This window comes from Procambarus clarkii, chromosome 30 (assembly GCF_040958095.1).
Source record: "Procambarus clarkii isolate CNS0578487 chromosome 30, FALCON_Pclarkii_2.0, whole genome shotgun sequence".
Lineage (NCBI taxonomy): Eukaryota > Metazoa > Arthropoda > Malacostraca > Decapoda > Cambaridae > Procambarus > Procambarus clarkii.
Window position 1 is genome coordinate 10,801,672 of NC_091179.1, and position 22,296 is coordinate 10,823,967.

At 46.7% G+C, this 22,296-nt stretch overlaps 2 protein-coding genes across 4 annotated transcripts in view; both read right to left on the reverse strand.

Annotated features, from left to right (window-relative positions):
* Window positions 1-22,296, reverse strand: part of LOC123766159 (uncharacterized) — a 48,113-nt gene that overhangs the window by 21,922 nt on the left and 3,895 nt on the right. The gene's annotated exons all lie outside the window — the stretch shown is intronic.
* Window positions 1-22,296, reverse strand: part of LOC123766158 (organic cation transporter protein) — a 79,922-nt gene that overhangs the window by 2,846 nt on the left and 54,780 nt on the right. For all 3 annotated transcript variants that reach the window (XM_069333877.1, XM_069333875.1, XM_069333876.1), the window contains 4 exons: window positions 15,692-15,921; window positions 15,174-15,334; window positions 4,902-5,089; window positions 744-892 (listed from right to left, as the gene is read on the reverse strand). In XM_069333877.1, the coding sequence (XP_069189978.1) occupies window positions 744-892; window positions 4,902-5,089; window positions 15,174-15,334; window positions 15,692-15,921 (728 nt within the window). The remainder of the gene's footprint in view (window positions 1-743; window positions 893-4,901; window positions 5,090-15,173; window positions 15,335-15,691; window positions 15,922-22,296) is intronic.

Genomic DNA, 22,296 nt, shown 5'->3' on the forward strand with positions numbered 1-22,296 from the left:
GTTTTCTTCAGCACAAAACGTCCACCAGACTGTACGACACAGTGGTTGCAAGGATCAGGTTGGGTTACCGTTACCTGTGGCAGGTGGCTGCAGGTGACGGATCTCCCAATCCTGAGCACTCTAGTTGCAAACTCTGTGAGCAGGAACTACGGCACGATCTCCCGCACTACTGAATGCCCAGTTATTAGACCTTTCAGACCAGTTGGCATGAGGTACCTGGAGCTTTGCAATTACTTTATTCATTCTCGTATTCTTGAAGACATCCTCACAGTGTACCCAAAATTTGCCAGTGCAGGCTACTAAACATATGGCCCTGTATGACTAACCATCCTGCGAGATGGGGACTTTCATTACCACTGCTACCTTATTCAATCTTGTGTTGATGATATCCTCAAAATGCTTCAGGAGTCTGCCAGTGCAGACTGCCCATCACATGCCTTTGTATGACTAACCATCCTGTGTGATGGGGATTTTTTAACATCACCTAGTTAGCTTTTTTGACACTGTACTCCACTTCATATAGTATAGGGTAGCTGCACTAATACAGATGCACCTCATGTATTAATAAAAAAAAAATCACTCCGTCCCTATGTCTCTGCTCCTATCCTGCTTACCCTGTTGATAATTACCTTTACCTTCTCACTGCTCCACAGGAACAAGCTCCTTTGGTCAATGTATCTCAGATTATCTTCGCTCCATAATCTCCCTCCCCACTCTTCCCCAATTAAATAGGTATTCCTCACCTGGAAGTCGGAAGGCGCCACGTCTCCACGTCCTCGATGGTGTCAGGAAGGGCCTTTCTGTTGGTTTCAGGGAGGATGCATGTGAGGAGCCCGGCCGCCACGCTCAGCAAGCCGAAGATGGTACTGGGGATGGCCCAGTGGTACATGCCCTGTAAGACAACACCACTTATCAATCCACTTGTCTGGGATGCTCCCGGACGCAGGTTCGAATCCTCGTCACGGCCCTTGTGGATTTGTTTATCAAGGCCATCGTTGGGAAGTTAGTCGACCGATTTGTATATCATTTTATGAACGAATGATATGGAAACAACATACTTCTAATTTCGTTATGAAAATAGATTATTTCAGAGTAAAAACAGGTTTGATCATGTTCTGGACAGGGGGGCGTCACGGCCGAGTGGACAACGCTTGGGGGTCGGAGTCCTAAGGGCCCCGGGTTCGATTCCCAGCCGAGGCAGCAACAAATGGGTGGAGTTTCTTGCATCTGATGACCCTGTTCACCTAGCAGTATATATGTACATGGGAGTTAGACAGCTGCTACGGGCTGCATCCTGAGGATGTGTGTGTTAGAAATATAAGAAGTAGACATAAGAAAATAGATTGGTTAGAAACGCGGGGTCCAAGAGCTAATAGCCCGACTCAGCAGGCACAAATAGTAAATAAAATAAAATAAAAAACATGCTAACATTCGAATAAACATTAACACAAACATATTACATGTGTATATATATATTTAAAAAACATCGTGTGTGTATATATATATATATATATATATATATATATATATATATATATATATATATATATATATATATATTATACATATATATATATATTATATATACATATATATATATATATTATACATATATATATATATTATATATACATATATATATATATATATATATGTATATGTCGTACCTAGTAGCCAGAACGCACTTCTCAGCCTACTATGCAAGGCCCGATTTGCCTAATAAGCCAAGTTTTCCTGAATTAATATATTTCTTTAATTTTTTTCTTATGAAATGATAGCTACCCATTTCATAATGTATGAGGTCAATTTTTTTTAATTGGAGTTAAAATTAACGTAGATATATGACCGAACCTAACCAACCCTACCTAACCTAACCTATCTTTATAGGTTAGGTAGCCCAAAAAGTTAGGTTAAGTTGTCGAAAAAACATTAATTCATGAAAACTTGGCGTATTAGGCAAATCGGGCCTTGCATAGTAGGCTGAGAAGTGCGTTCTGGCTACTAGGTACGACATATATATATATATATATATATATATATATATATATATATATATATATATATATATATATATATATAACAACGTATTACAGTATACATTACAACAACCACACCTCATCTTTGTAGCTCCGAGTTTTCTTCTAAGTGGTTGTCAAGTGCCTATTGCCGCCTTAGGCATAGACACACTCCCCCCCCCCCCCCTCCTCCTCCTCACCGGCCTCAGGTACTCCAGATGAACACTATTTCGGTTCTACTGAACGCTCATAATGAAAAATTAAATTGTAACTTATTATTATTACAAGTTCACCTCCTAATTTTCAAATATCCTTGCCTCAATTAACCCTCGTCAGACTTCCTTGTTAGCTCATAATATTGTCTTTGCTCCAGAGACAGTTCATTAATGATGTTTTACCGTTTATTTTTCCTACCAGATTGGCTAACGAAATTGCAGCTTTACTGCTAGTAAAATAATTCTAATATATTGAGAATATAAGAATATGCTTGCGTAAGAATATACAAGAATATGCTTGCGTAAGAATATACAAGAATATGCTTGCGTAAGAATATACAAGAATATGCTTGCGTAAGAATATACAAGAATATGCTTGCGTAAGAATATATAAGAATATGCTTGCGTAAGAATATACAAGAATATGCTTGCGTAAGAATATACAAGAATATGCTTGCGTAAGAATATATAAGAATATGCTTGCGTAAGAATATGTAAGAATATGCTTGCGTAAGAATATATACAAGAATATGCTTGCGTAAGAAAATATACAAGAATATGCTTGTGTAAGAATATATACAAGAATATGCTTGCGTAATAAAATATACAAGAATATGCTTGCGTAAGAAAATATATAAGAATATGCTTGCGTAAGAAAATATATAAGAATATGCTTGCGTAAGAAAATATATAAGAATATGCTTGCGTAAGAATATATAAGAATATGCTTGCGTAAGAAAATATATATAAGAATATGCTTGCGTAATAATATAAGAATATGCTTGCATAAGAATATAAGAATATGCTTGCGTAAGAATATATATAAGAATATGCTTGCGTAAGAATATATAAGAATATGCTTGCGTAAGAATATATATAAGAATATGCTTGCGTAAGAATATATAAGAATATGCTTGCGTAAGAATATATAAGAATATGCTTGCGTAAGAATATATATAAGAATATGCTTGCATAAGAATATATAAGAATATGCTTGCATAAGAATAAGAATATGCTTGCATAAGAATATATAAGAATATGCTTGCATAAGAATATACTTACGCAAGCTCAAATCCTAAAACATAAAATTGATAAATGTGATTTATAGAGATAATAAATCTAAAAAAATGGATACAAGAATTAGTATAAAATGCAGAAGGAATGTTAACTCCTTAAAGACAAGTTCTGACTACATAAATGTCGAGAAGAAAATACACGTTCCAGCCCTCTCTGGAGTCGTTTTCTAGTCATTGGCTCAATATTACTTAAATAGTTGGGAGACTTCAACTCTCCATTGCCAGAGTCATTGTGATTGGGCCGGGGATGTTAGGTAGAGGAGGTGCTTACCTAGTGGTGATAGTGGTGCTTACCTAACAGTGCTTTCATAGTGGTGGTGGTGCTCGCCCAACAGTACTGCTGGTGGTGGTGGTGCTTACCTAGTGGAAGGGAAAGAGGTAGAGAAGGAGAAAGGAGGAGGCGGAGGAGCAGTAGGAAGATGTGAAGGAGGAGGAAAAGCAGCAGCTAGATAAGGTGGTAGTGGGGAAGTGGACGAAGAGGAGAAGTAGCAGCAGGAGGCGGAAAGAAGAATGAAATAAAGTTAGGTCTGATAAAGAAGATATTAGCCGACTCAAAACATAAAAATTGGAAAGGTAAAAGTGACGAGACATACAAAAGAATAGAGTTGTCGCAGTAAACTACTAATCGTTTGAAAGGTGGGGCTTGGAAGCTGATGCCTGACCCAGCAAGAACATAAATAGTAGAACATTTAAGTGTACAGACTTTGCGAAACAGATGAGAACATCAGGACTCGGCAAAGGGCTATTCGAGTTCAATTCTAGAAATGTAATGTAATGTAATGAAATCTAGGAAACTATGCCACACGAAGACCTCTATAAGAAAGAAAGACACAAGAGGAATATTTAAGCGAGTACAACTTTAACACCAGAGGCACTTTCAACCAAAATCATCAATACTGTATGCGAAAGAGGCGATGAAACGGATGGCATTTACAAACCAAATTAGGGGCTCATTCAGAAACATTATACATAGTATACAGCACTTTGTCAATACATAGCAACTACCATCAAATACCCACTTTGTGAAGCATAACAGATCCGTTGCCTTACTGGCATCAGAGATCAAGAGCCGAGAAACGGGACAGATTAACGGACCTCAACCTGACGACACCAAAATCTAGATGGACCAGATTAGATATGATCACAACATACAATATATTGTGAGTAATAAGAGCGATGGACACAGTCTTTTCTAGACAAGTGAAAATAATTGAAAGAAAAGAATTTTAATTAAAATTAATTATATTTTAATTCATATAAAATTAAAGCAATGCAAGTACTCGTATGTGGTGTGTATGTGTGTGGTAACCAGAGGTCGTGGAAGCCACCTCCATTCTAAGTTTCAATAGCAAGTACAATCGAGGTCTAGACAAACTAGCCGCATGGGCGTCCTTCTATAAGACAAAAAGTAACCCTTCCAACGACCGAAGTGACTGAAGAATCAACCAAGGGTGATATATTTTGAATAAACCCATAATTACTAAAACCTCCTGGAATTATAAATACCCCAGGTATAAACTACCATAGAAGCGGAGCCCAAGAACTAAATCTCGCAGAAAACGCAATAAAGCAAGCACCATTAAACTGCCACTCACCAACAAGTCATTGATGAAGGGAGAGATGATGGAGCCGACACGTCCTATCATCGAGGAGACGCCCAGGCCTCGGGTCCTAAGAGAGGTCGGGTAGAGCTCGCAGGAGTAGAGGTAGATCACCTGGTAGGCCGACGTGATGAAGAACTTGCCCACCATCACCAGCCCCAAGAACCACCAGCTGCTACGATCTGCAACACGCGCCATAACAATGACAACACCGAGATATAGAAGTACAAAATTACAACTACAAAAATTTTAATATGAAAAAGTAATATGAACTTCTAAGAATTACTGCTACAACTACTTTTACTATTATAATATTAATAATTAAACTTACTCAAAAACGTTTGGGGGGGGGGGGAGAAAGAAAAACAGACAGACACACAGAGGGGGGTTCAGGCGGAGGGGGGTGTTAGAAAGGATGAGGAAGAGAGGTGGAAAGAGAATGTGGGAGGGAAGAAAAGGGAGAGAGCCTATACTGCCTCCCCCCCCCCCCCCCAACACCAAGGACCAGGAACGAAGCCATCACAAGCGCGCTAATAACCATAAAATCAATCTCCGGCGCTTACAGACTGAGAAATACAAGGAGAAAAACGATCAGGAGAAATTCTAGCCTTCCATTACTGAACAGGAGCAAAGCGATTGCAAACTATATCCTGTCGAGGATAGGAACCATGGACGCGTGTTCTGTAACGGTTCCCATAACTAAGGACGAGGTAGTGCCATCCCATAACCCATTCAGTTACTAGTTAAGAGAAACGGTGCTTAACCTGACTGAACGAGCAATGTGCCAAAAAAGATTATCTTTATATTGAAGCAACGATGAAAGGATGATCAGAGGAAATAGAGAGCAGGGAACCATCGTCAGGATCACAGACAGGATGGAACAGCCCTCGGGATGACGGGCAGGATGGAACAGCCCTCGGGATGACGGGCAGGATGGAACAGCCCTCGGGATGACGGGCAGGATGGAACAGCCCTCGGGATGACGGGCAGGATGGAACAGCCCTCGGGATGACGGGCAGGATGGAACAGCCCTCGGGATGACGGGCAGGATGGAACAGCCCTCGGGATGACGGGCAGGATGGAACAGCCCTCGGGATGACGGGCAGGATGGAACAGCCCTCGGGATGACGGGCAGGATGGAACAGCCCTCGGGATGACGGGCAGGATGGAACAGCCCTCGGGATGACGGGCAGGATGGAACAGCCCTCGGGATGACGGGCAGGATGGAACAGCCCTCGGGATGACGGGCAGGATGGAACAGCCCTCGGGATGACGGGCAGGATGGAACAGCCCTCGGGATGACGGGCAGGATGGAACAGCCCTCGGGATGACGGGCAGGATGGAACAGCCCTCGGGATGACGGGCAGGATGGAACAGCCCTCGGGATGACGGGCAGGATGGAACAGCCCTCGGGATGACGGGCAGGATGGAACAGCCCTCGGGATGACGGGCAGGATGGAACAGCCCTCGGGATGACGGGCAGGATGGAACAGCCCTCGGGATGACGGGCAGGATGGAACAGCCCTCGGGATGACGGGCAGGATGGAACAGCCCTCGGGATGACGGGCAGGATGGAACAGCCCTCGGGATGACGGGCAGGATGGAACAGCCCTCGGGATGACGGGCAGGATGGAACAGCCCTCGGGATGACGGGCAGGATGGAACAGCCCTCGGGATGACGGGCAGGATGGAACAGCCCTCGGGATGACGGGCAGGATGGAACAGCCCTCGGGATGACGGGCAGGATGGAACAGCCCTCGGGATGACGGGCAGGATGGAACAGCCCTCGGGATGACGGGCAGGATGGAACAGCCCTCGGGATGACGGGCAGGATGGAACAGCCCTCGGGATGACGGGCAGGATGGAACAGCCCTCGGGATGACGGGCAGGATGGAACAGCCCTCGGGATGACGGGCAGGATGGAACAGCCCTCGGGATGACGGGCAGGATGGAACAGCCCTCGGGATGACGGGCAGGATGGAACAGCCCTCGGGATGACGGGCAGGATGGAACAGCCCTCGGGATGACGGGCAGGATGGAACAGCCCTCGGGATGACGGGCAGGATGGAACAGCCCTCGGGATGATCAAAGACAAAAACCAGAGGGAATACAACAGGTGAAACAGTTAAAACTAACAACGGAAATTTTCATTCATACACCCAACACAGCTGGTGTATGGTAACAGAGTGGTGTTTAGTTTGGTGTAAATACAGCTGGTGTAAACAAAGCTGCAATAAACAAAACCCGTGCAAACAGCGCTAGGGTAAAAGCCTGGGGGTTCGTTATCCAGTATGAGGAAAAACAATGACGGCTTCAGAACAAAGATAAAAGGGGGGAATGAAGGGTATCAATGGAAACTTAATGGGGACCCATAAGGAAGGGGACTAATAGAAATGAGTCAAGTGAGTGGGAAAAACATGATAAACGTGCATGAGTGAGTGAATGCCTGTTACTATTTGTGCATGCCGAATCGAGCTATTAGTTCTTGGACCCCGCCTTTCTAACCAATATTTTGTTCTATTATGTCTACTACATATAATTCACTAACAGGCGCGCGCACATAAGTACATACATCCCCAGGAAGCGGCTCGTAGCAGCTGTCTAACTCTGAGGTACCTATTTATTACTAGGTGAACTCGGGAATCGGGGTAAAAGAAACTACCCGTTTGTTTCTGCCTCTGCCGGGAATCGAACCCGGGCCCTTAGGACTACGACCCCCCCATCCAGCCATATCTACTCAGCTACGAGGCACCCCCCCTCCCCGTGTGCGCGCGCCGGCATGCAGGGTATAATACCTATGCTAATATATAAGTGAATATTTGTGTCCAAGCAATTTGTCGTGTTACGTTGGTGAGGGAGCATGTATGGCACAGGAGAGGGGGACACGCATGGGGAATGGGGTGAGGGGACACGCATGGGGAATGGGGTGAGGGGACACGCATGGGGAATGGGGTGAGGGGACACGCATGGGGAATGGGTGAGGGGACACGCATGGGGAATGGGTGAGGGGACACGCATGGGGAATGGGTGAGGGGACACGCATGGGGGAATGGGTGAGGGGACGCGCGTGGGGAATGGGTGAGGGGACGCGCGTGGGGAAATGGGTGAGGGGACGCGCGTGGGGGAATGGGTGAGGGGACGCGCGTGGGGGAATGGGTGAGGGGACGCGCGTGGGGGAATGGGTGAGGGGGCGCGTGGGGAATGGGTGAGGGGACGCGCGTGGGGGAATGGGTGAGGGGACGCGCGTGGGGGAATGGGTGAGGGGACGCGCGTGGGGGAATGGGTGAGGGGACGCGCGTGGGGGAATGGGTGAGGGGACGCGCGTGGGGGAATGGGTGAGGGGACGCGCGTGGGGGAATGGGTGAGGGGACGCGCGTGGGGGAATGGGTGAGGGGACGCGCGTGGGGGAATGGGTGAGGGGACGCGCGTGGGGGAATGGGTGAGGGGACGCGCGTGGGGGAATGGGTGAGGGGACGCGCGTGGGGGAATGGGTGAGGGGACGCGCGTGGGGGAATGGGTGAGGGGACGCGCGTGGGGGAATGGGTGAGGGGACGCGCGTGGGGGAATGGGTGAGGGGACGCGCGTGGGGGAATGGGTGAGGGGACGCGCGTGGGGGAATGGGTGAGGGGACGCGCGTGGGGGAATGGGTGAGGGGACGCGCGTGGGGGAATGGGTGAGGGGACGCGCGTGGGGGAATGGGTGAGGGGACGCGCGTGGGGGAATGGGTGAGGGGACGCGCGTGGGGGAATGGGTGAGGGGACGCGCGTGGGGGAATGGGTGAGGGGACGCGCGTGGGGGAATGGGTGAGGGGACGCGCGTGGGGGAATGGGTGAGGGGACGCGCGTGGGGGAATGGGTGAGGGGACGCGCGTGGGGGAATGGGTGAGGGGACGCGCGTGGGGGAATGGGTGAGGGGACGCGCGTGGGGGAATGGGTGAGGGGACGCGCGTGGGGGAATGGGTGAGGGGACGCGCGTGGGGGAATGGGTGAGGGGACGCGCGTGGGGGAATGGGTGAGGGGACGCGCGTGGGGGAATGGGTGAGGGGACGCGCGTGGGGGAATGGGTGAGGGGACGCGCGTGGGGGAATGGGTGAGGGGACGCGCGTGGGGGAATGGGTGAGGGGACGCGCGTGGGGGAATGGGTGAGGGGACGCGCGTGGGGGAATGGGTGAGGGGACGCGCGTGGGGGAATGGGTGAGGGGACGCGCGTGGGGGAATGGGTGAGGGGACGCGCGTGGGGGAATGGGTGAGGGGACGCGCGTGGGGGAATGGGTGAGGGGACGCGCGTGGGGGAATGGGTGAGGGGACGCGCGTGGGGGAATGGGTGAGGGGACGCGCGTGGGGGAATGGGTGAGGGGACGCGCGTGGGGGAATGGGTGAGGGGACGCGCGTGGGGGAATGGGTGAGGGGACGCGCGTGGGGGAATGGGTGAGGGGACGCGCGTGGGGGAATGGGTGAGGGGACGCGCGTGGGGGAATGGGTGAGGGGACGCGCGTGGGGGAATGGGTGAGGGGACGCGCGTGGGGGAATGGGTGAGGGGACGCGCGTGGGGGAATGGGTGAGGGGACGCGCGTGGGGGAATGGGTGAGGGGACGCGCGTGGGGGAATGGGTGAGGGGACGCGCGTGGGGGAATGGGTGAGGGGACGCGCGTGGGGGAATGGGTGAGGGGACGCGCGTGGGGGAATGGGTGAGGGGACGCGCGTGGGGGAATGGGTGAGGGGACGCGCGTGGGGGAATGGGTGAGGGGACGCGCGTGGGGGAATGGGTGAGGGGACGCGCGTGGGGGAATGGGTGAGGGGACGCGCGTGGGGGAATGGGTGAGGGGACGCGCGTGGGGGAATGGGTGAGGGGACGCGCGTGGGGGAATGGGTGAGGGGACGCGCGTGGGGGAATGGGTGAGGGGACGCGCGTGGGGGAATGGGTGAGGGGACGCGCGTGGGGGAATGGGTGGGGGAATGGGTGAGGGACGCGCGTGGGGGAATGGGTGAGGGGACGCGCGTGGGGGAATGGGTGAGGGGACGCGCGTGGGGGAATGGGTGAGGGGACGCGCGTGGGGGAATGGGTGAGGGGACGCGCGTGGGGGAATGGGTGAGGGGACGCGCGTGGGGGAATGGGTGAGGGGACGCGCGTGGGGGAATGGGTGAGGGGACGCGCGTGGGGGAATGGGTGAGGGGACGCGCGTGGGGGAATGGGTGAGGGGACGCGCGTGGGGGAATGGGTGAGGGGACGCGCGTGGGGGAATGGGTGAGGGGACACGCGTGGGGGAATGGGTGAGGGGACACGCGTGGGGGAATGGGTGAGGGGACACGCGTGGGGGAATGGGTGAGGGGACACGCGTGGGGGAATGGGTGAGGGGACACGCGTGGGGGAATGGGTGAGGGGACACGCGTGGGGGAATGGGTGAGGGGACACGCGTGGGGGAATGGGTGAGGGGACACGCGTGGGGGAATGGGTGAGGGGACACGCGTGGGGGAATGGGTGAGGGGACACGCGTGGGGGAATGGGTGAGGGGACACGCGTGGGGGAATGGGTGAGGGGACACGCGTGGGGGAATGGGTGAGGGGACACGCGTGGGGGAATGGGTGAGGGGACACGCGTGGGGGAATGGGTGAGGGGACACGCGTGGGGGAATGGGTGAGGGGACACGCGTGGGGGAATGGGTGAGGGGACACGCGTGGGGGAATGGGTGAGGGGACACGCGTGGGGGAATGGGTGAGGGGACACGCGTGGGGGAATGGGTGAGGGGACACGCATGGGGGAATGGGTGAGGGGACACGCATGGGGGAATGGGTGAGGGGACACGCATGGGGGAATGGGTGAGGGGACACGCATGGGGAATGGGTGAGGGGACACGCATGGGGAATGGGTGAGGGACACGCATGGGGAATGGGTGAGGGACACGCATGGGGAATGGGTGAGGGACACGCATGGGGGAAGGGGACACGAATGGGCAATGGACACGGCTAGGACATGGGTGAGTGGCGACACGGCTAGACCATGAGTGATAGGACTATATAACTGATGGCGACATCCTCATCAGATGGGAGAAGAGATACAAAATGACGCATAACGCTGAGACTCGCGAACAAGTGTCCCAGTAGCAATACCACACCAATCCTCTACAGCTGCAGACACCCCCAAATGCACACCACCACTGCTGAATACATACCACCTTACTACCCATCGCTTAAGTGTTGAGTGTAGACGGTTGAGACACTACACACTGCCAGCAAACAATCAACAGACCTCGAGACTAACTACAAGGTACGCTAATTACCCTGAAGAAAAGCACTTAGACATTACGACTAAGATAGCACTTAAGAAGGTATCAGGACTTGGGATGGGGCGGAGGGAAGGAGAGAGAACCCATTACCTTACCGTGGATGTTGTTGTTTTTTAAGATTCACTACTTGGAACAAAAAAGTTCAAAGTAGCACGGGCTATGGTGAGCCCGTAGTGCACTTACCTGGCACAGGAGCGGGGCTGTTAACTCCGTTACCTTGGAGTTATTACCTCTCCTTAAATGCAGTTTGTTAATTACAGGGTGATTTCAATCCCTTAAGAAATCGCTAGTTTACAGGAACGACTGTGTAAGGTACTCAAGTCAACTTAATCATCAGAAAACGGTGAAACAATCACCTTGATGAAATATGTATGTTTATCACTCAGTGTTCAGTAATATGTTGAATGTACTTAAACAACCCATTGCATCTTGTATATGAATTAATAAATAAAATAAAGATGTAAAAGGATACGAGGTATTACTTAGTATTCGTAGCAAGGAGCAACAACACACAACCTACCTTGCTGAAGTCTACATCTACACTGACTCCAGCTGAGGGAACACATTCCTCCCCCCCCCCACCCAATAATTTGTTGCCACATTTCTATTATCGTCCTTTTTAAGTCAGCTTATATATTTAAAAAACTTCACTGACCAACAAACAACAATCCCTTATAACCGTACACGATAATTCTAGTATAAACAGTTTCACCAAGCATAACATTTATTTGAATATAGGGCTTCCCAGCCTGGCGCTTTAAAGACCAAAATAATACATTTGGCAGCATTACTACCTCTGCCTGCGATGTGAACCGCCAACTGACCCGAGGGAGTACGAACAAATTCCAAATCTTACCAACACTCATTATTTCTGAACTTTCCTAAGCTACTTAGTTGATATTAATAACTGAATTGATATTCTCATCTTGACAAAACTCATATTACTCAGCCAACCAAATAGGCTACTTTACCACTCTGTGTACTCGTATTCTTTCTAACAAATTTACCGTGACATAGGATATACAAATATCTGTAGGTCTAAGCTTGACTTATTAATCATTTATGCGTACTTGGCATATTGTAATAAGCATTAAAGAGTTGCCTTTTATGCACATTATATTTAATTATTGTAATTATGTTTAAATAAACCCACAATGCCTAGCACATACAATTGCCTGTCATTAAGCGATATTACCTTAATTTACATATTTGGAACAATCCTAAATTTGTATGCATAATTTCTCTTGACAACATCCTAATTTAATAAAAGCATGACTCGAGTCCTAAGCTTAGTCCATCAGTGACAATGTATATATAACATGGCAAAGCAGGCATGCACGCTAGATATATTTATATACATAAAGCTATTAAAGAACGATTAATATCCAATCACAAAAAAAAGAAGTTTCAAGCAGAGAAGGTTGTTCACTCCCGCTGTGACGGCCAGTAACTGGAGCGGGAGAAAGCACTCCAGATGATGATTAAAGCACAACAGGACGAGAGGATCACCTTTGTGAAGGCACAAGAGCAGGAATGGGGGGTGTCAGGATGCCTAAAGGTCACACGAGATAAACATTCTGCAAAATTTTCGAAGCATCTTCGCTGACGCGGGAGAATTGGATGCTAGATGGATGAAGAGTTTTGAAAAAAAGCAGGATAGAAAAGAGAAGGGCTTGGAAGAGCGTGGAGGTGGGGTGGAGGGAGACTGCTGGTCGTTGACACTTTCCGGAAGGCTGTGAGCGGTCAGAGCGTAAATTTTGTAGGGGCCAGAACTGGTGTCCGGGGAATCGGATGAACTCGCTCACCTGCTGGACAGTAGAGACATGGAGAGAGAGAGACAGGCGGAGAGGGAAAGGGGAGGGAGGGAGAGAGAGAGCAAAACACCAGCAAATGGTCATAACTAGATTGCATGATATTGCACTTGGGAAGGGCATACGAAAGAGTGGAAAATGTAGTGTTCAATGATGAATTTGCCATCAAAGGGATGAAGTTTGTGTCTTCAATGACGAAGAAGAGCACTAAGGCACACCTTCTCGTCAGCAGACGTTGGAAACCTTTATATGTAGCACATATTCGCTCTTATCTTGAGAATGCACTTCCCTCCTAGATGGTCTGTGCTATCATATATCCTGCTTTTGGACAAGGTAGAGAGCCGTGTGAGAAAACTCGGCTGTAGATCATCAGTGCATCAGATCACACCAGAGCCTTCAACACCAGATACGTAGACCATGAGGCTACGTTATGCATGAGGCTAATGTTCCCAAGATTCTTCACGTAGCCCAACATAGTGGAGAACCAGAAGCTGGTAGCCACAACTCAAGGTGATCAGCCATCAACAACTTCTTACTGGTTGTGCCATTCTCAAGAGCATCTCTCCACCAGCGAGCATGCATTCCTAAGCCGCCTGGAATCTGGAACATGTTCTCTTAACATGTAGTTATGCATGAAATCAAGACAACTAACCACATGCAGGCACAAAAATAATTCCTTATGAAAACAAATAATATGGTCATTCAATAATTATGTTTTAGGTAATTATACCTAACTATACTTCACATTCACTATTATGGGACAGCCACCCGCGTCATATCTTCATGCATCACAACTGAACGCATGTAGAAGCTGCTTGTTGTATGTCACAAGTGTGAAGGAATGCAGCTGCCACAACTGCAGTTGCTGGTCAAGTTTGGAGCTGAGTGCTCCAGTGTTTAAATCGATATCGCATGTGGAGAACGCGTAACATTCACCCGGTTCTTGCTTTTATTATTTATATACAGTATACAAGAGTTCTTACATTTTTGTAAAGCCTAATGTTTCCTCGTGTAAAGCCTCGCATATAGTGTTTTCGGTAGGTTCTTAATTTTCATTTTCCCTGAAATACGACCCGCCAAATCGTTTAACAATGAGATACCTATTTACTGCTGGGTGAACAGAGGCCTACAGTTAAGGACTGGGATTGAGTTAAGCACTCAATCCTCCCCGGCCAGGATATGAACGCAAATCAAATTGCTCCCGAAGCGAATGTCTTACCACTGCGCCACGGGGACTCTCAATTCGCTACCGGCACTACTACAGTGATCACCTGAGTGTGGAGAATGCAGATTGTGGACCTACCAGCTTGCATGTAGACAAATTGGGAGAACCTCCAAGGGGGACATCTTCATTGGACGTGACAACGTGTGACGGTTAACACCTCCACCCAGGTAGAGTACCCATTATGTTCTACTCTACCCAGGTAGAGTACAACATAATGATTGTGCACGTCGCATGTGGTTCTGCATGGTCATCATCGGCTCTACTTTACCAGCGAGAGCATTGCTTAGCGTCAGTAACACCGGTGTTAAATAATGGAAACCGTTCAGAGTAAATAGGTCGAGTTAACTGTAAACTATTACGACATTTATTTGGGCTTGTGTAACCATCTGTGAGAATGTTGGCATTTCATGGACAATTTACTTAATGCGTTTTCCCTTTGATTTTATATAACATAAATAAACTTTACATTTGATAATAGCTCTAGCCTATACATAACCCTTACTCTGTAAATATTTTATGGGCCCTTCATACTGACCTATACAGAGACTCGCCAAATAAATGTTTATGCTAAACTCGCCGCCAATAGAATCCCTTCTCTAAGTTGATTCCGCATGGCAAGACCCATCCACAGCAGAACGGTATTGATCGTTGTACCTAGTGCAAATTTCCCCTTAGGAGTGAATAGTGCATAAAGAGGTATAATAGCTTCATGCCTAAGACTCGCTTTTATTCAGTTAATCCACTTAAATCTTGATAGCTTTAAGGAGTTTCTCAGTTTCCCACTGCGACGCCCAGTGGGAAACAGATGATATCAGTCGCTGTCTTTACGGGAGTCGTCTAACTACACTTGGTTACAGTCGAGGGAAAAAGGAGGAATCGCATACATACACTTCTGGCGAATCTTATGAGTGAGAAACTTCTGAGAAACGTCAGGAAGAGAGACTTACGATCCTGCACCAACAGGAGGACGAGGATGGCCATCCCACACAGGATGAAGAATCCAGCCAGAGGGATTTTCCTACCGAACTTGGCGACGAAGGGGATGATGAGGGTGTAGGAAGGCAGCTCCATCAGCCCTCCCAGGAACATGTACAGGAAGGGATCCACGCTGCAGGAACAAGAGAACGATATAGTTGGAACACGTTAATACTAGCACTGCTGTACGGGGGAGAGAGGGATTGAGAGGATTGGAGGGAGGGATGAAGAGAATAAGGGAGAGAAGGAGGGGGAGAGAGAAAAAAGCGAGTGATAGAGATAGAAACTTAAATAGATAGATAGACTTAGGGGTTCGGACACATTAAGCCGCGCTGTAACAACTGGAGATCAACATTGCATACGGACTGGTGAAAATATTAAAGTTTAAGTTACAAACAAAAACGTCAATCGCCAACGCTAGTGTCCATAGGCTACGACGACAGAATGCCAAGTCCAGTATATCCGACAATTACCTGACGTCCCAACACACCTGAAGTTTGCAGAGTTGAGGGAGATGCCGTAGTAGACCATAGTGCAGACGAGCCAATTGAAGTACATGACCAGGGAGATCTTCCTGAGCATGGGGGTCCGTACGAAGACCAGCAGCTGACCAAACACTCCCCTGCACTTGGCGAAGCATGGAGAGCGAGCAGTGCGTCTCGTGCTGCTCTGTACCTCCTGCTGTTTAGTGGCTAGGCTGCTCGTGTCCTTGTCTTCCACCTGAAGAGATACAATTCACCTCGTACACATATGACTGTTCGCCAGTTGATTATTTTAGAACAGCTACTTGACCCACATATCTGAAAATACCACACTACCCACATATCTGAAAATTTCGAACGTCGTCTCCTCCATTATTTCATGTGTGGGTGACTAAACTTTCAGCCACGTTATCGTGACTTAATGTTCGCCTAACCTTACCCAATCTACTCTAACGTAACCCAAACCAACCTAACCCAACCGAGCCTAACGCAATACATCCTAACCTGACAATTTGTACGATTTTAACGTTTTTGAGTAGTGGGGGGGGGGGGTGGAAATGTTGTCATCAAGCACATTCCTCTACGTAATAATCATCACTAGGATCAACATAACCATCAACATCGTCGTTACGAGTATAAAGCAGAAAGTTGTTCTTATAAACTGGATTAGAGACACTCTTAAAGATTTATGTGGATCAAGAATTAGAGTGGAGTTAATGAGGTTTTTAATGTTTCAAATTGACATAAAATGCAAGAAAATTAAGAATGCAATAATTATGCTACTTTCTGATTACATTTTTTTGTGTGGATAGGCAGGCAGGAGGGTTACTCAGTAGACAAAATATTGAAGTTCGTGCGAGGCAGGATCAGGTATAACATTTGGGGTTTACGGCTCATGATCTGTGATGATATGGAAAATTTGTTTACTGAGAATTATATAAAATATATTTAAATGAAATAATTTCCCCCTGTAAATTAATGTAAATATAATCTCTAAAATTTTAAATCATTTAAAGAAAAATAAGTATAACATTTAGCGGTTTAAAGTTCATGCTCTGTGATAATATGAAACACTTGTTATGTAATGTAGTATTACCTTGTAAATTTATGTATATATGATTTATATTGTATTTTATTCAATAAAGATAAAAAAAACTATAACAGTCAATTACGAGGCGGGACCCAAGACTCGCAGCTCATCCCCCGCAAGCACAACTAGACGAATACAACTTGGCGATAACCTGTATTTGTTTTACACGACCGTACAGCCACTTTATGAACAAATATACAGCTGGAAATGAAGTAGCAGAACTGATAGGTAATTACAGTGACCGATAACAAAATCCATTCATAGGACTGAAAGATGTTTGATTTTCAAACCTCACGATGTTTCGCTCAACTTTTCATTCCAGCGTCAACTAGGCTTCATGCGGGAGTGCTGATTACTGAAAATGCTCTTCAAACTGAATTTGGTTGGACATAAATAGGAGTTGCTATCGTATGGACAAACAGACCTTAATTACACAGGTAGGTACTGGAGTAGATGACTTTTGATTCCTGTTAACAGGTTGAGAGCTTTCCCTTTCCACAGCTTATGGGTAAGCCTTACAATGCTAGTTTTCCTTGGCACACGTCACCACCAGGTACCAAATTAATGCTGGGTGAACAGTTAGGGTTTGGTGCCCAGTCACTCCTTCCTGCCCAGGACTATTCTTGGACCAAATCATTCGCGAAGCGCGGGGCGAGTGTGTGACCTCTACGCCTGCAATTTCCTGTATTCTTGTGTGAGTTGTAGTTGTGTGGATTGTAGTTATATGGATTGTAGTTGTGTGAATCGTAGTTGAGCGAATTGCAGTTGTGTACAGTTTGCTTGGCAATTCAGAGATCCGACAGCGAGGGAGAGCGAGTAGGAGATTGTTTACCATTAAATTTTTAATCCAAGCATCCGCCATCTCCCCTTTCTCATTTTTAATCTTAGCATCACTCATCTCCCCTTTCTCATTTCTCCCACTCAAGGTATTATGCTTGCATGATCTATCATATCGTCTCTAAATAAATATATATATATTTCAATATATAAATATCTCAAAACAAATAGATTTCTTTAAATAAAGAGATATATCTAAATAAGAGATATTTATAAATAAATAGTATCTAAGTAAATCGATATAAATACAAATATATATTTTTAAATAAATAGATCTCTCTAAATACATCAATATATATTAAACAGGTATATACAAATAAATATATATATCTAAATAAACAGATATATAAATAAGTAGATGTCTAATGATCTAAACAGACATTCTAAAAATATATACCTAAATAAATATATAAAAATAAATAGATATATCTAAATCAAGCAGAATAGCTGTTAAAATAAAGGTCTGTTATTGTAAAACGCTACAGGGGTCCCTCAGCGCTTGAGATTCTCATCCCGCCTGGCTAATTTGATTAAATTCGGTAAACCTGTTTATTGTGAGCAGGTTTTTGTGTTCTATTGGGCCCTGCTTTGAGATACTGACCGGTTTTATTCGATCTCTGGTCTTATGTTCCTTCGCTCGGCCACTGCTGTAACGTTGCTTGGTTCGGGTTCTGCTATTGCGTTCCCCAAGCATACTTGTCAATTTTCTTTCAAATCAAATTATTTTTTCTGACAACACAAAGGTAGACAGCTGGCTCAGTCTTCACAAAGATAGACAGCTTTCTCAAGTTTCACAAAGGTAGACAGCTGGCTCAAGCTTCACAAAGACAGCTTTCTCAAGCTTCACAAAGATAGACAGCTGGCTCAGTCTTCACAAAGATAGACAGCTTTCTCAAGCTTCACAAAGGTAGACAGCTGGCTCAAACTTCACAAAGATAGACAGCTTTCTCAAGCTTCACAAAGGTAGTCAGCTGGCTCAAGTTTCACAAAGGTAGACAGCTAACTCAAGCTTCATAAAGATGGTCAGCTGGTTCAAGCTTCACAAAGATAGTCAGCTACTTGGCACAAACTCACAAAAAGACCAAAACAAAAAATTCCAACCCTGGCGTTTGAGGTAGATCGACAACCGGCGCAAAAACGGATCCTCAAATATCGAAATTGAGTTAATTAACGAGACCAGATGATCAAAGACGAAATCTAGGCAAGCAATCTAATATAAAATAAATTTGACAGCTTACAAAACAAAAATTCCCTTCAGCAATGCTCCACATACAACTAGTAAATGGGTCAATTTCTGACCCATTGGCAAATGAAAAATATATATTTTTAGAGCAAAAAATTAATAATAACTCGGCCATGCTTTCAGCTTATGTTTATCTACTGCCGATATGAATAAGAGCGAAGGTCGGTAAAAATGTCTATGGCATACAACAGATCGCAAAAGGCTAGGCTTTAGGCTTTACAATCTAAGAGGCAAAAGGCTAGGCTTTAGAAAAGGAGGGTAAAAGCTGGCGCATGTTGCGGGGGAGAGACGACAGGGGAATACAAAGCTCTTTCGGAAGGAAGGTCGATTAGCGTTGATAAATAACGTCACAAAACTAAAGGCGATGTTGAACCAGCGTGTTTGCCAAGACTGGAGCTATATGCTCCCCCTCCCCATCCCACGCCCACCACAGCAGCAGCACTCTGCAAAACAAAACATATTCAGCTTCCATCTTGCTTCCTTTCTCTCTCTCTCGCTCTGGTTTGCCTATTTTATATTAGGAGTTCCTCCCTTCTCAGTGTGTGTGTTTGTGTGTGTGTGTGTACTCACCTAGTACTCACCTAGTTGTGTTTGCGGGGGTTGAGCTCTGGCTCTTTGGTCCCGCCTCTCAACCGTCAATCAACAGGTGTACAGATTCATGAGCCTATCGGGCTCTGTCATATCTACACTTGAAACTGTGTATGGAGTCAGCCTCCACCACATCACTTCCTAGTGCATTCCATTTGTCAACCACTCTGACACTAAAAAAGTTCTTTCTAATATCTCTGTGGCTCATTTGGGCACTCAGTTTCCACCTGTGTCCCCTTGTGCGTGTTCCCCTTGTGTTAAATAGACTGTCTTTATCTACCCTATCAATCCCCTTCAGAATCTTGAATGTGGTGATCATGTCCCCCCTAACTCTTCTGTCTTCCAGCGAAGTGAGGTTTAATTCCCGTAGTCTCTCCTCGTAGCTCATACCTCTCAGCTCGGGTACTAGTCTGGTGGCAAACCTTTGAACCTTTTCCAGTTTAGTCTTATCCTTGACTAGATATGGACTCCATGCTGGGGCTGCATACTCCAGGATTGGCCTGACATATGTGGTATACAAAGTTCTGAATGATTCTTTACACAAGTTTCTGAATGCCGTTCGTATGTTGGCCAGCCTGGCATATGCCGCTGATGTTATCCGCTTGATATGTGCTGCAGGAGACAGGTCTGGCGTGATATCAACCCCCAAGTCTTTTTCCTTCTCTGACTCCTGAAGAATTTCCTCTCCCAGATGATACCTTGTATCTGGCCTCCTGCTCCCTACACCTATCTTCATTACATTACATTTGGTTGGGTTAAACTCTAACAACCATTTGTTCGACCATTCCTTCAGCTTGTCTAGGTCTTCTTGAAGCCTCAAACAGTCCTCTTCTGTTTTAATCCTTCTCATAATTTTAGCATCGTCCGCAAACATTGAGAGAAATGAATCGATACCCTCCGGGAGATCATTTACATATATCAGAAACAAGATAGGACCGAGTACAGAGCCCTGTGGGACTCCACTGGTGACTTCACGCCAATCGGAGGTCTCACCCCTCACCGTAACTCTCTGCTTCCTATTGCTTAGATACTCCCTTATCCACTGGAGCACCTTACCAGCTACACCTGCCTGTCTCTCCAGCTTATGTACCAGCCTCTTATGCGGTACTGTGTCAAAGGCTTTCCGACAATCCAAGAAAATGCAGTCCGCCCAGCCCTCTCTTTCTTGCTTAATCTGTGTCACCTGATCGTAGAATTCTATCAAGCCTGTAAGGCAAGATTTACCCTCCCTGAATCCATGTTGGCGATTTGTCACGAAGTCCCTTCTCTCCAGATGTGTTACCAGGTTTTTTCTCACGATCTTCTCCATCACCTTGCATGGTATACAAGTCAAGGACACTGGCCTGTAGTTCAGTGTCTCTTGTCTGTCGCCCTTTTTGTATATTGGGACCACATTCGCCGTCTTCCATATTTCTGGTAGGTCTCCCGTCTCTACACACGTGTGTGTGTGTGTGTGTGTGTGTGTGTGTGTGTGTGTGTGTGTGTGTGTGTGTGTGTGTGTGTGTGTGTGTGTGTGTGTGTGTGTGTGTGTGTGTGTGTGTACTCACCTATATGTACTCACCTATATGTGCTTGCAGGATCGAGCATTGACTCTTGGATCCCGCCTTTCGAGCATCGGTTGTTTACAGCAATGACTCCTGTCCCATTTCCCTATCATACCTGGTTTTAAAAGTATGAATAGTATTTGCTTCCACAACCTGTTCCCCAAGTGCATTCCATTTCCCCACTACTCTCACGCTAAAAGAAAACTTCCTAACATCTCTGTGACTCATCTGAGTTTCAAGTTTCCATCCATGTCCTCTCGTTCTGTTACTATTCCGTGTGAACATTTCGTCTATGTCCACTCTGTCAATTCCTCTGAGTATCTTATACGTTCCTATCATGTCCCCCCTCTCCCTTCTTCTTTCTAGTGTCGTAAGGCACAGTTCCCTCAGGCGCTCTTCATACCCCATCCCTCGTAGCTCTGGGACGAGTCTCGTTGCAAACCTCTGAACCTTTTCCAGTTTCATTATATGCTTCTTCAGATGGGGACTCCATGATGAGGCGGCATACTCTAAGACTGGCCTTACGTAGGCAGTGTAAAGCGCCCTAAATGCCTCCTTACTTAGGTTTCTGAATGATGTTCTAACTTTTGCCAGTGTAGAGTACGCTGCTGTCGTTATCCTATTAATATGTGCCTCAGGAGATAGATTAGGTGTTACGTCCACCCCCAGGTCTCTTTCACGCGTCGTTACAGGTAGGCTGTTCCCTTCATTGTGTACTGTCCCTTTGGTCTCCTATCTCCTAGTCCCATTTCCATAACTTTACATTTGCTCGTGTTGAATTCTAGTAGCCATTTCTCTGACCATCTCTGCAATCTGTTCAGGTCCTCTTGGAGGATCCTGCAATCCTCATCTGTCACAACTCTTCTCATCAACTTTGCATCATCCGCAAACATCGACATGTAGGACTCTACGCCTGTAAACATGTCGTTAACATATACAAGAAATAGAATTGGTCCCAGCACCGATCCTTGTGGTACTCCACTTGTTACTGTTCGCCAGTCCGACTTCTCGCCCCTTACCGTAACTCTTTGGCTCCTTCCTGTTAGGTAGTTCCTTATCCATTCTAGGACCTTTCCCCCCACCCCCGCCTGCCTCTCGAGCTTGAACAGCAGTCTCATGTGCGGTACTGTATCAAAGGCTTTTTGGCAGTCCAGAAATATGCAGTCTGCCCAACCATCTCTGTCCTGTCTTATCCTCGTTGTGCGTGTGTGTGTGTGTGTGCGTAAGAGAAAGAGATTGTACAACAGTTGATTTATATGTTTATACACGTATGTGTCTATAATAAGCGCATAATCCAGAAGTGCTGCTGGT